Source organism: Fundulus heteroclitus, chromosome 9, assembly GCF_011125445.2.
Source record: "Fundulus heteroclitus isolate FHET01 chromosome 9, MU-UCD_Fhet_4.1, whole genome shotgun sequence".
Classification (NCBI taxonomy): Eukaryota; Metazoa; Chordata; class Actinopteri; order Cyprinodontiformes; family Fundulidae; genus Fundulus; species Fundulus heteroclitus.
Window position 1 is genome coordinate 4,152,115 of NC_046369.1, and position 13,813 is coordinate 4,165,927.

Sequence of the window (13,813 nt, forward strand, 5' to 3'; positions counted from 1 at the left end):
TGTATATTTACCAATAATGGACGGCAGTTGCACCTTAATAATTGCTTCTTGATAATCACCAACAGTTTCATTTGACCTGTTGACCATCACGTTTCGTGGTTCTGATAAGCTATTTATAATTCTAACACTCTTGCCAATAAATATATGGATGATGAATATTACTATTTAAGGAAGGGGAAAAAAAAACATCAATCCACTTGTTAACAGCACTTTTCTGATCTGCAGGTGGCGCTTTAGCCCCTCAGCCCTTGCAGCAGAGGAGGCGCGCACACACAAAGAGGGAGAAAGCATCAGCGCCTCTCTGCGCACATTTCATTGTCCCAAAGCCTGGAAGGAGGAGAGCAACTGGACAGAGCTCCTCTTTTCAGGAAATTAAAAGATTCCTGCCCTACCGCTGCTTTTTGAACCCGGCTCTCCAGCCCTCAGCCATGAAGCGATAGTTCGCGCTTGGATCTGCAGCAGCTTTCACTGAGCGACACCTGCGCTCACTCCCTGCTCCGCTCCGCTTTCTCCCTTTTGTCTGGCACATCTCTGCGGCTCCCGGCCAGAAGCGCAGGAGAGGAGGCGGAGGAGGTGGAGGAGGAGGAGGAGGAGAGGACGGAAGAGGAGCGGGGTGTACCTGACACCCGCAGCCGCGCAATAGAAAAAAGAAAAGAAAAGCAAAAACAGCCCGGACCGGAGTTTCAGTTTGACCGGCGCTTTGTGCGGGTTGGAGCGGGACGCACGCTGAAAACTCTCTCATATCCAGCAGGAACGCAGGAGGGGAGCAGCTTCCTTTCCAGGGCTGTCAAAGTGAGCTGAAGAGGCTTGAAGATGCGCCTCTCGGTGCTCCTGTGCGCCGTGGCGGGTTTGTGTGCGGCCCCCGGCTCCGTGTGCGGGGCGGACAGGAGCTGCGCGGACCTCCGGCAGTTCTACACCGGGAAGGGGTTCACCCTGGAGGGAGTCCCGCAGACTGAGATTTCAGGTGAGTTGTCAGGTAATCATTTTCACTGTGGTTAAAGTCGCGGAAAAATAGCCGCACACTGATGATATTGTTTATGTGTGTTGCAGTACGCTATTAATGCTGTTTATAGCTTTTATTGGCTTTAAGTTTTATAAAAATGAGTTGTTTACTGTAAAATGGTTCTTTAAAATGGATATTGAAGAATCAGTTTCACAAGTGTTTTGTTACACCACCCACAGCCAAGTTGTGGGGGTAGTTTTCTCCGTGTTTTGTTTGCTCTAAATGGCAGCAGTGCAGTCCATGAACCTCATTGTGTGTCGGCTTGAATATTCTGTGAGGCTCCTGTGAATTTTTCCTCACCCAGAATCCCAAATGAGACGTTTCCCAGTCTGTAAGCTGTCCTGTGCATCTCTATTATAGTCCCCTGGGGCACTTTCATTGTCTGCTGGAAGCAGAATTGCTTTCAGGTGTTTTTTTTAAACGCTTTTTTTTTTTTGTATGGCTGAATTTTAATATTTACAAAATGTACCCAAACTTGCTTTCTCGTTATGGCTGTTGGGTAGCCACAGTCATATAGCCTTGAGCATTTTTTTCATCTGGGGGCTGCAGCTGGGATTAAATAAATGTTGTAATGTCCTTGTATTTGATCTGCACAAAGTAAGAGCTACACAATATTGCCTATCAATAGAGCATATATAGTCATTGTTGAATATTGTGATGCTAGCTTTGAACACAATCAACTTTTGTGGCATTTATGTGTCTTTTTTTTTTTTTTTTTAGTGGAGGGGTTATAAATCTGGGTTCTTTCGAATATTATAACCAACTGAATAGTGCAGTTTTGCACATATTGATTTTGCGTTTGAGTGTGACTCCATATGTTGTGCATCTCTAAAAAATATTTATACTTGCCTGACACCCAAAAAAGCCTCTGGGCTCATCAATCAACCTCAGCCTAAGCTACAGTTAATTTTGAAAAGGGAAGAAATGGCTTTGAGATACTCCCCTCCACCCCGTCTTGTCAGTCAACTGTGCAACAAGACAGGCAATAATGCAGGTAATTAATCAGTCAATTTACCAGGCAGTCAAGCAATCAGTCAGCCTCAGAGCCCATCAATCTCCCATCACATAACTAAGTCACTCCTATTTATTTCAGCTCCCTTTGGTCGCTGCTGTCCGGAAATCCCAGCTAAAATTTGTGCAATGAATCTATTGTCAATAGATTAATCTATTTATTGTCACTCGATTGTTATATACTTTTCCTTTTATGTCTCTCCTCGTGATTCTTGTATGTTTGGACAGAAGGCAGCTGTGAAAGAGGAGGTGAGGCTGTGTACAATCTGAAGGTCATCCCATGTTGTGTCAATGAAAAGGCTCTGGTATGGGCGTGTGAGTTATTAATATTGGATGTGTGCCTACGTGTGGTTGTGTGAAGAAGACAGACGGCGGCGAATACAGATGTAACAGAGAGGCCTCAGAGGTAGAGGTAGAGCGGGAGAAAAGGGAAGAGAAAGAAAACAACAGAAGCAGACAGGCAGGTTAACAGAGATAGAGCGTGTGAGTCATTGAAGGTCTCAGTCTGGGGCTCATGGAAGACACCCAGCACGGATTTCTCTCTCCCTCTCCATTAAAAACTCATCTTTTATTGACAGCTGAAAAACACAGGGTCTCAGTCTCTTGATCCTTTTGTAGTAGTTAGCGAAGCAAAAGTTCTCAGAACTCATTAAAGCCTTCATCAAGGTAGGAACAAAGGGAACGTTTCTTCACAAGGACAAACTCTTTCATCTTACCCAAGCATTTGCAACTTAACGTTAAATGAAAATGACTTTGTACTGAAAATGAGAAAAAACCTTAGGAATGATGTGTTTGTCGTTTCGCTGAGCTTTTAAAAGGCATTTTAAAGGAACGGGATCGCTCCATCCAACAAACAGTGTAATAAAATTCTCAGTTGTGTTGATACACTCCATCCTTTGAAGCAATATTATCAAACTTAAAAAAAATAAATTAATTAAAACAGCTTTGGCTGTCAATATATACATCTTGTATTAAATATTGCTACTTTTATTATTTGTCATGTTATCAATGTGTTGGTTGTTTGTACCTGTGATACTTTCTTTGGTCGGTTTTGCTGTTGTTTTTATATATCTTTCTGCAGGTGTAGAAGCAGACTCTGTGGATGTTATCTCTCTTTTTCCTCTTTCCTATTTTTGTCACCTTTTCTCGCTTTTAGCATTTTGTCTTATATTTTTCTGTTCCTTTCTTCCTCTTTTACTTTTCTGTTATGTAATATCTAAAAAAGGGTTTAGCCATATCAAGCGGAGCTCTATGACAAAAGCAGTAATGCTCGAGTTGTAAAAGTAAATCTTTTGGGCTCTCTTTGGCATTAAAACAACAATTCTTAATCCTACACTGCCAGACGGGACACGTAAAAAACAAACAAACAAACAAAAAAAAACTTAACTATTTTGCAGGTTGTTCTTTTTGCCTTTTAAAAATCAATGCAAATGGTTCAAAAACGTGTGCTCAGCCATTAGTTTGTGTTGGATTGAAGAATTCAAATTCTATGAACTTAGAATATTTCATACATTAAAAAGCCACAAGAAATCAGGCAGGGGAATATTTTGATTTAAAAGATTCTGTATCTGATCACAGCTACTGAAATATTGGAGAAAATATCAATATATAGGAATTGTAACTTAGTTGCAGGCATTTTTCTTCTGTTTGTGGTATTTCATCTTATAATGCAGAAAAATGTATTTTGCATGATATACGTCAAGATAATCTGTTATTTATCTCAGTATCTTGATAAAAAATACAGATATTCTTGAAACAAATTCCTTCATTTTGTTATATTGGATTGTGAAAGTTCAATGAAGTTTTAATCTCAGTTCTAAGGCCATATTTCAGTAGGTTTTTGGTAAAAATAAATAAAACGTTTTTTTTAATGTTTTTATGTTATGCTGAACTGAATAACGAGTAAAATTATCCTGAAAATAACTTGATTTTATTGTGTTCTAGAGCTTGAAATGTGTTCAGTGTAGAGCTGCTATGGGATGTGGGATACATTAGATTTATAAATAGTGTCTAAACATAATTCTTTTATTGAAGAGTAGTCCCATCCAGATGTACATTTTGGTTTTAAATTCATCACAACTGAAAACTTAAACTTTTTCTGCTGGGAATATTCACCAGCTACATTTTCATTAAAAACATGTGCACAAAACTTTGTCGATACGCTGCTAATGTTAAAAAAAAACAACACATTTTTGCAATTGTGGTGCTGTTATGGAGTAAGAAATGGATTTAAAGATGTTAATTAGTTTGTTCATGCAATAACCTATTTAAAAACATGGCGCAACGGATGTAAACACTTACATGAGATATCCATATTTCAGCCACGGCATTCGCGCTAAGCATCAGCTGAGTGCCTAGTGTCTTACTGAGGCGTCGGAGCGACCAGCCCCTCATACTTGGAAGCGGCTATGTAAGCGCTGTGATGAGGAACATGTAGCTGATGGTACAGAAGAGCCATGGATTCAACACCTCCTATGAACACTTCCTGTATTCTTCATATTTTTGGCCCATAGTAACATCTGGTTGTTGATCACGTGACCCATGTGATGCGTAAAAACTTTCCATTGTCGTTTTGTGAAAATTCCATCTCATCAAGAAATACCAGTTTGTTAGAAATTGGCGTGTTACCATTAAGCAAATTTATTTTCTTAATTATAATTTATACAATTTGGTGGTCAGTGGAAATGCAGCCAGTGACGTGCTTTGTTCAGAGTTAGGTAAAAATTAGACAAGAAACAAATGTGATCTGTTGGCGTGGTGGCCTAGTGGTTAGGGAGCTGGGCGTTTGCGTATTGGAGAGGCTGCAAAGGGTGCCGGTTTGAAACCCAGTCTGTCACTTTGGCTCCCTGAGCAAGACCCTTGACCACAGATTACTCCCCCCTGCGCCACTGAGCGGGGGGGGGGAGCAATCATCATTATTATTATTATTATTATTATTATTATTATTATTATTATTATTATTATTATGTTTTAATGCTAACAATAAATGGTGATAATCTGGTAATATCTTCATTTCCTTGTTGGGTTAGAACTACTTCCTCCATCAAGGTACCCAGAATTCAGTTTTTATCTTCTATGGTCAATGATTATTATATTGAATTGATTAATTAAAACAATGTTTACTCAGTGACTGTCGATGTGTTACATTTCTTTGGAATCAGAAGTTGGACCTTAAAAAAAGCCTACTATTGACCAATAAAAGCCTGACTGGTGCATTTATTGGTAAGCTGCTTCAGACATGCTTTCTTCTGTCCATGCAGGAAGAAGGAACAAACCTAGATGATTTGGAACAAACCCCAAGCAGTTGTCTTTCAGAAGCTGTTTGCTGTTAACAGCACAGCACCAAAGATATGGGAAAAGTGACTTGTGACTTTTTTTGTAGAAAAAATGTATTATTACTCAGTTAGTTTGTGGCCTCGTGAATTTAGTTACTCAATAAAAATATCCCAGCTGTGGCCTAACCCTAAGAGTTTATTTGTCTGTGTGTGGATTCATTTAATGATGCAACACAGTCTTGGGCTTTATAGGCAAGAATTTAAGACTTAAATTAAGGCTGACTTTGAGTTTCTGCTCTGATTCACCAGTGGGAAGTTAAGGGGTGGTATAAACTGTAAGTCAGTTTTTTTACACCAATGACATATTTTTGTCATTCTTTATACTTTTACACATTAATCTTTGATTGTAACCTAGGAATGAGCAAACGTTTGCTCTACAACAAACATCCTTGCTGCGCTGCAGATTTTTCCAAGCCAATGCATACATAGATTTGTTGAATTCCAGTTAGCATTTCTGCTGCATCAGAGTCAGAGATCAAGATCAGATTGCAGTGTTTGCCAATGCTACTTAAAGGTCACATTAATAGAACGTTTCCCACAGAAACAAAACCTTCAGGCCTGTAGTTTTGTATACCCAAGGAAACAGTTTGTTTATTATTGCATGCTTTTTTTAATTGAGATTCTAAAAGTAATTGAAAAAAGACTGTTTTTTTCCAACTCTAAACAGAGTATGGGTTCTTTGTGAGTTTGATACATAGATCAAGTGAAATGTCTGTGATATGAAAAGCAGAAGCTCGACATTCCTACCCAGACCTTTTTTTTTTTTTTTTTTTTTCGAGAAGCCTTATCGTTTTTTACGACCCGCCTCATGCCTTTTGTCCCATAGGTTTAACACCATGAGAAGATGAGAATAGACCCCGTCTGTCCTGCTGTCTGCACGTCTGCCTTTGTGCCTGCAAGCATTTTTAACTCACACATTGTACCTTTTTTGCCCTGGTCAATTGTCAAAGACCAGCTCTTCCTATGGCGTAGGTGTGTGTGTGCTCAAAAGACAGTGAAAGCCAACACCTTCTCCTAGGAAGACGTTTAGATTCACTTACACATGCTTTGTTTTGTGTGTGGAAAAGCACACACCCATGTGATCGAGTGGCACCCAGAAAATGGAGCCATGCTAGATTACCTGCTCCCTTCAAATTCTGAGTGGAACGATTGTGACGCGTGTGTACGTGTGGGTTTGAAGAGCTCTTATTGATTAGGTGTCGCATTATTTCACGTCTGAATGAGAGCGGTTTACGTGCTTTGCAATATATCCCTTAGGTTGACTCATTATCAGATAAGGACACAATACCAGCAGCTTCCAGTTCTTAACCACATAACTGTTAGTCATGGGCCAGTATGAGACTCTCAGGATATGATTGCCTTGTGTTCCTAATGTCATGCAGCCCTAATTGCAGCTTGTGCTCCAGTTTTAACCAGCAGTGTCAGTCTTATGCCCACAGACATCAGCCTTCCTTCTCCTTTAACAACCGTGTCACCAGAACACTTTACATTAGGAGTCATGCAGTGATTTTAGCCTCACTGTTTTCTACATGACCAATCTGTGTTTTACTCATGCGGGTATAATTGTAGTAGTCCAACATAGCTGTCAAAACGTTATTTCAAAGATAACAAACTCCATCCGTCATTCTAGAGTTCACTTCCCCTCAACCTCCTCTTGTTTGCCTATGATAAGTCACTTCAAGCTGATGCTGCTCATGTGTGCACGCAAGGAAACTTAAGATACTCAGGGGAATCAGCACTTGAATATTCTTTCCATTACACACAGAATAAAATGAGGTTGTTTCAGCTGTTATTGGTAAAAAATGAAAAAAAAAGATAAAGGTACCAATTGGCAATGAGGCTCCCTGATAGATGGCTAATGAGTAATTTTGAGATATGTTATTGATCAATCTGTAAACACTTTATAACTCATTAAGTGTTTATTATGCATTAATTATGGGCAAGTTAGAAACAAAACTGACTGGTTTCTTGCCAAATAGTGACCCTGATCTGTACAACTTAATATTTCTTCTATAGTTGCTCTGTTTTGTCTCTTGCTCGCTTTTAATTAACGCATAATATTCACTTATGAATGAGGTATAACATGTTTACAGATTAATGAATAACATATCTATAAACTATTTGGTAGCCATCTATAGAGAGAACCTTACTGTAAAGTGGTAACAGAATACATTTTCTTGCTTGGTTAATATCATTCTTCCTATGAAAACACTTGAGGTCACCTCTGTGATCTGGTTGTTGGCTCTCCTTGTGCTATCATCTTTATCTGTGGCATAGAGGGTGTTTTGTCCTCCTCCCTTAGTTTTGGGTTGTTCCTTATCTTTATTCCACCATTTAAAATGTTTTATAAAACTTCATTGATGATTTTTGTTGCAAAAATGCTCACATATTCACCTAAAAAAATGAAGCACCTAAAAACACATATAGATTTGCCTTAAAAAAACGACATGTGCTGTGATTAACGAGAGGGATTTTCTGGTAATCCCGTTCCCAATCCACAACCTGCCCATAATAAACCTTCTTAAAACATATTTCCTGCTTGTCCGGCCTGAATACTGGGTTCATCTGTCCTCGTTCATGACAGTTTTAAAGTTTCCAAAAAAACAGTAAAAAGAAACATTGGCATTTTCTGGTTCAGAAATATAAGGATATATGTCCGTTAAGTAGAGATCATCCATTCATTCGCTTGTTCACAATGTTTGTTGGACACTCTGTAGCAATGCTTTGCTTCCATTTCAATGATTAAATATTTAAGTGTTGAAAGTTTATTGCAGTCAGAGTAACACTCATCACCAATTCACCGTAGAATTTAGAGATGTCCTGGTTCAGACGTGCGTCTCTTTATAGGCTCGCGTTAAACCTACAGTCTGCATGCATGTATGCATGGGAGGAAACTGATTCTGTCCATCATCTGTCACACATCACATGCTTATCCAGGCGCTCACAGCACACGCTGCTGAGCAGAACCCGCACGCGCTTGTGTATAGGCTCTGCCATGCTTGTAACTTTAGCTCTCATTCCTCCACCTCTCCTCCTGATGGCTGTCACATTCCTCGTGGCATAGCTTTGCTTTTTATTTTCCTGCAGACAGGTTCAGATCTACGACCGTAGGTTTGTGTGTCTGAGGGAGAGGACCGCGGTTGGTCGTTAAAAGCCCAGCTGTGAATCTTTCATGATGTGTGATGCAGCAGCAGAAGTTGGGGAGGTAGAGAGTGGGTGAGGAGGAGGAGGAGGAGGCGGGTAAGAGGAAGGGAGAAAGCTCTTTTGTGGTTGGCTTTTTATTCCTGTTCTCGCTTCGTTCTTACCTTGAAAAGGAATGAGAGTAGCTGAGGTGTTTGATACAGACGCTGGCTCCTGGGATCTGTATCTGATTTGCTACTGGATGAAATGCTTTTTCTTAAAATGAAATGCCTGAGGATCCATCTATCCATTTGCTATACCCGCTTAACATCTAGAGGGCCGTGGGAGTTAAAGTGTCTGTCTGCTTTGGTGGTTGAGCGAGACGCAGGTGAACCCTGGACAGGCTGCCAGCCCATCACATGGCAACATGAACATATGGCACAAACAACCACACATGCTCACACCCATACTTAATTAAGAAGCAGAAATTAACCTAATGGGTTTTTTTTTGGACTGTGGAAGGACGCCAGAGAACCTACTTATGCAGCATAAAAACAGATAAACTCCATACAGAAAGTTAATTTTATTCTTAGTGAGTGGATCCCGTGGACCTTTTTAAACATAGTTACTTCCTCTTATATGTGATTCCTGTGTTTTAGGGACCCTGGATGATTCAACTATGGTACATTCAATTTGTATTGCTAAGAAATAAAAAAGAATAGGATGTCGAAAAATGGGAATAATGGAAACAATCGGTAAATTGTTGTCCACACTCACTTACGTTTGAGTTAAAGTAAAGCTTGTTCACGTTTACAGTCCCAAGGACGAAAGGAAGAAATCTGGATTGGGTTTTGTAAGTGTTGTAATAGTCATGCATCTCTGACTGAGTGTAAATCACTTAAAACACAGTAAAAATGCTAAATGTGACTTATTTTAGAATTAGTCAAATAAAAAATAAAGTCAATAGACAAAGAGATCTGAAGGTTTTGACTTTTTAATCACCTTAAACATCACTACAAAATCCTATGTTCTCCTTAACATTTGCTAAATCAATGTTTTTTTTTAACCACAGTAAAGAAAAACAACGACAATATAAACTAAGAATCCATTAGCGCAATGCCTAAAGTCAAATAATTACCAAACTAAATATACAAATGTGTAGGACAAGGTGTAATGTAATGGTCCCACATTTTCATTGTATCCTTGTTTCTGTGCTAGAAACAATTTCCCCGTGTACACTACCCTTTTTTAACCGTACTGAGAACGGTACGATCTTGGTAACTGAGATAACTGTAAATGAATCGCAAACTGAACTGGACCGTGCCAGACACAACCGGACCGTGCTAAATCTAGACCAGTTTGATGAGTGGGCTCGGCCCGGTTTTTCCCCTAGCTCGGTTCTCTGATAACAAAGAGCACATGAGCAGACCACATCATCTCCTTACAGTCAGCTGACTCATTTTACTAGCTTCCCTACTGTGCCACACGGTTTCCAGTGATGATTCTGCTTAGCAGTGTGATGAACCTCAGCATCTGTCGTTGTTTCCTGCGTCTGTAAGCCCTGATTAGACGTTTGTTTGTCTTATCCATGTACCAGAAGCCGACTCCGTCAAGTAAATTCACCAAAGGTTGCCTTTTTTGCCTGACTCTGCAAAAAGCAATTATAACCAAACATAACTTCCTGAACGTTACGGGCGCCGCCATTTTGATTTGCTTGAGTCCCTCCTTCAATCCTAGATAGCAGTAGTACCGTAGATCGCCACTAGGAGGCGAGGAACCGTGCTAGCTTGATGTGTAAATGTTCATCAGAACCAAACTCGGCATGGTTAACTGATCCAAGCTCGGTCCGAGCTCGGCATGGATCGGTTTAACAAGGGTAGTGTAAATGGGGCTTAGGAATGTGTGCATAGTTACAGCTCTGGGTAGTTTGTCAAATTATACAATAATCTCCACTTCATCAGATTGAACGACTCTTTATTGACGCCTAACCTGCTTCTGCTAGAATGCATAATTGCTGTCTTTTTTTAGATGTTAAATATGCAGAGTCTCTATGAGTAAAATCTCTGGAAAAAGCCAGAGTTAATCTGGCGAATGAAAAGATGCCCAGGTCGGAGCCATGAATCCCTCTTGTATCTCCACCGTAAACATGTGTTGTAGCAGCTGTAGGTAAAGGGAAAATAAAAGCAAAGAAACCAAAGCACAACCCGTTCGATGCTTTAACATTAGTACCAATCTAAAATCGATTTGGTACAAGCCAGCGTCGTTACTCAATAACCTCTGCCTTTCTCTTCCTCTGCATGCTCCCGCTCTCTCCCCCCCCCCACACGCTCCAGTTCACACCTCTTCTCTCAATGTTTGCTTCATCCTCCTTATTTGACGCTATTTTTACTTTCTCTCCCTCCCAGCCCTCCGCTTCGAGGGTTGAGCGTCCATCTGTTTCCCAAATGAGAGGATGAGTTGTTTGTGTGATGTGGTGGACCCTGTGGTTACCCGGCTGCTTTACGAGTCAATGCATCTTCTATGCTCTGTGGAGGACAAGGCAGAGTGGGAGTGTGTGGAAACAATAAGGATTTAGGAGTATCTGCATCGCGTTTTACATGACATGGCATGGAAGCTGACGATTGGTCTGGGCTCTTTCTGCATGGAGTTTGTATTTTCTGAGCTTCCTCCCAAAAAAACATGTTAAGTTCATTTGGTTGCTCTAAATTGGCCTTAGGTGTGAGTGTGTGCGTGCATGGCTGTTTGTGCTGAATGTTCCTGTGGTGCACCCCTGTGACCCTCCATGGATTAGTGGTAATAGATGATGGAGGGATGGTTGATAAAAAATAATCTTATGGGTTATGCTAAATAGTGATGTCGCCGTTTATTAGCAAAACAGAAAAAAGATCCACCTATACAGGAAATGTGGATAATATTTGTGAAGGTAATTGGATGAAGAGGACTCTCCCCACCTATCTCAGACAGTCTGATTGTAATGCAAATTCATCAAAGGTTTTCTATGTAAGGAACTCCAGCCAGTTCCATTGACCTGTAGTAAGCTCTCATACTGAGCATGCTTGTAAACACCATTTAAAAGCTGCAAACATGTGTTCTAAAGTCTATTATGGTTGAGCTGACCGGGGTCAAGCAGTTTTAGTGAATTAGTTACCAGCACATTTAACAATACATGTTTTGCATAAAAGTGTTTTGTTTTTATATAAACTAAAATGTTGTCCTAATAATATATACCAGGGGTCACCAACATGGGGCCCGCGGGCACCAAGTAGTTCTTGAGGACCACATGTGGTGCCCACCAGCCTGTTCTAAAATAAAACACAATCTACCACAAAAATGTAATTTTATTCCGTCAGTCTCCTTGTTTAATCACACATGCATTTATATAGATTTAAAAATGACAATATATATAACAAAGCATGAAAAATGTGTTTATTTTACATAAAGTTAAGGTGAACTTTGACTCTTCTAGTTCTAAGGTCAGTATTGGTAGCCCTTTGTATGACACAACACAAAGGAAGTAGCTCTCAGTTGCAAAAAGGTCAATGACCCCTGCTATATACTGTATAAAAGCCCCCCGAAGCAAAAAAAAAAAAAAAAAAAAAACTTTACACAAGTTACTAACTCTGTATGTAAATTGTTTAAAAAAATGTGGGTCAGTTTAAGCCTTTTAAAACCTTCACTGTAAAGCGAAAGGGAAGGAAATGAGCACACAGGTAGAGCCCCTCACGCTGGGTTTTACCTGCCATGTATCTTCAGCGGTATCTAGGACACGAATGTGGTTTTCTTGGTGGTGTACTTTCACACACAAGTAATCTAGAGCTAAACTGCTGCTTTCTGTTTGACTAATGTCTGCTGCTCAGTGTTGCTTTACAGTTACAGCTAAGTTTCGTGAATTAACCCCCCCCCCCCCAGCAAAACATAAAGCTATTAAAGATAAACTGAGAACTCAAAAATATGTGACATGATGTTGGTAAGAAACAAGAAGCCAGCGATACATTGCCTGATCCGCTAACTTCCTGTCTGAGTAACTCACTTGCTGTTTAATCTTTTTATAGCCGTGTCTCTCATCTCATCTTTTATCTAAAACATGTTATTTTAGCTGCTGTTTCTATAAATTCAACCTTCTAAAAGGCCCGTCATTACTCTTCTGCTTCCTCTAAAATGCCACAGTTAAAGGTCACAGTTTATTTTTGGGTGGCATGTTAAACTAGGTATGAGGGAGGCGTTATGTCACAGTGTTTCAAGGTGAGGGGGGGGGAAAAAAGCGACTGAACCAAAGGGGAAATATGCCTGTTGAGTTACGACCTTCCTATGCTGCCGTTGCAGTGTAGCAAACTCTTGAAATGACAAAAAAAAACAAAAAAACAACCAGAACACATTAAACAAGAAGGGAATACCCAGTGGAAGCAGGGCAGACGTGAAACTAAACTAGTGTGGCCATTAAGAGCATCGAACAGATCAGCAAAAAACTCCAAGACAAAATCAGACCGAAAAAGTAAAACAAAAGCCAATTCGACAGCTATCACCATAATGCTTATACCGTCCTGAAGATTTGTGCTTGTTGTGTCGGGACGACTATTCATGACTTCATTTATGAGAAAGGTGAAACGTCTTCGGCATTAACCTATAGCTGTGCATGCTTTTGTTGCCCGCTGGTGTCCTGACTAAGAGGTTACCGCCTTACATGCACTTCCACCCGCCCCGCTGATGGGATCAGCGCCAGAGAGTATTATCTGTGTTAGATCCTACTGAGTGTGACTGGGTGTCCCTGCCAGTGAAGCTGTGACAGCTTCGCAGTGTAGAAAAGAGAGATGACATAAGCTCCCATGATCATCTTTGATACCTGAATGAAATGATGACTGAGTTAAATGCTAAGAAGCGGATTTAAAAGTTTGAATCGATAGAAGTCAATGTTGATTTTTTTTAGTGTTTCGTGAAAGGAAACTCTGGAATAGTGCACTGAAAGTTAATCAGCTGTGGTTGGAGCCAAATGACGGCTCCGACACCGGGTGCATTATGACTTTTACTTATGTGTTTCTACATGTGAGAACCAGACGTAGGCCTATATTTAGACAGACTTGTGAAAATCCCAACCCTGTAGACGCATGCCGAGTTAATGCTGCTCTGCACAGCCGTCTGCCCTCGTGCTTTTTTTTATCATTTTAACCTCCCATGCGTTGGCTCAGATCTTATTTTATGTTTGTTGTTGCTTTTATTATTTCATGAAAGGTTCCGCTTTATTACATCTCATCCTGTTGGGAACGACCGAGGAGTTTATTTGATAGCGGCGGGGAACTGCATAAAAACAGCTCCTTGGCTCATAACATTTTGACGGCATGGGGGGGGG

At 40.3% G+C, this 13,813-nt stretch overlaps 1 protein-coding gene across 1 annotated transcript in view; it reads left to right on the forward strand.

Annotated features, from left to right (window-relative positions):
• The first annotated feature begins 253 nt into the window (after positions 1 to 253).
• Positions 254 to 13,813, forward strand: part of LOC105936982 (glypican-1) — a 51,832-nt gene continuing 38,272 nt past the window's right edge. The window contains exon 1 of the mRNA XM_012878074.3: positions 254 to 964. Within this exon, the coding sequence (XP_012733528.2) occupies positions 814 to 964 (151 nt within the window). The 5' untranslated portion in view covers positions 254 to 813. The remainder of the gene's footprint in view (positions 965 to 13,813) is intronic.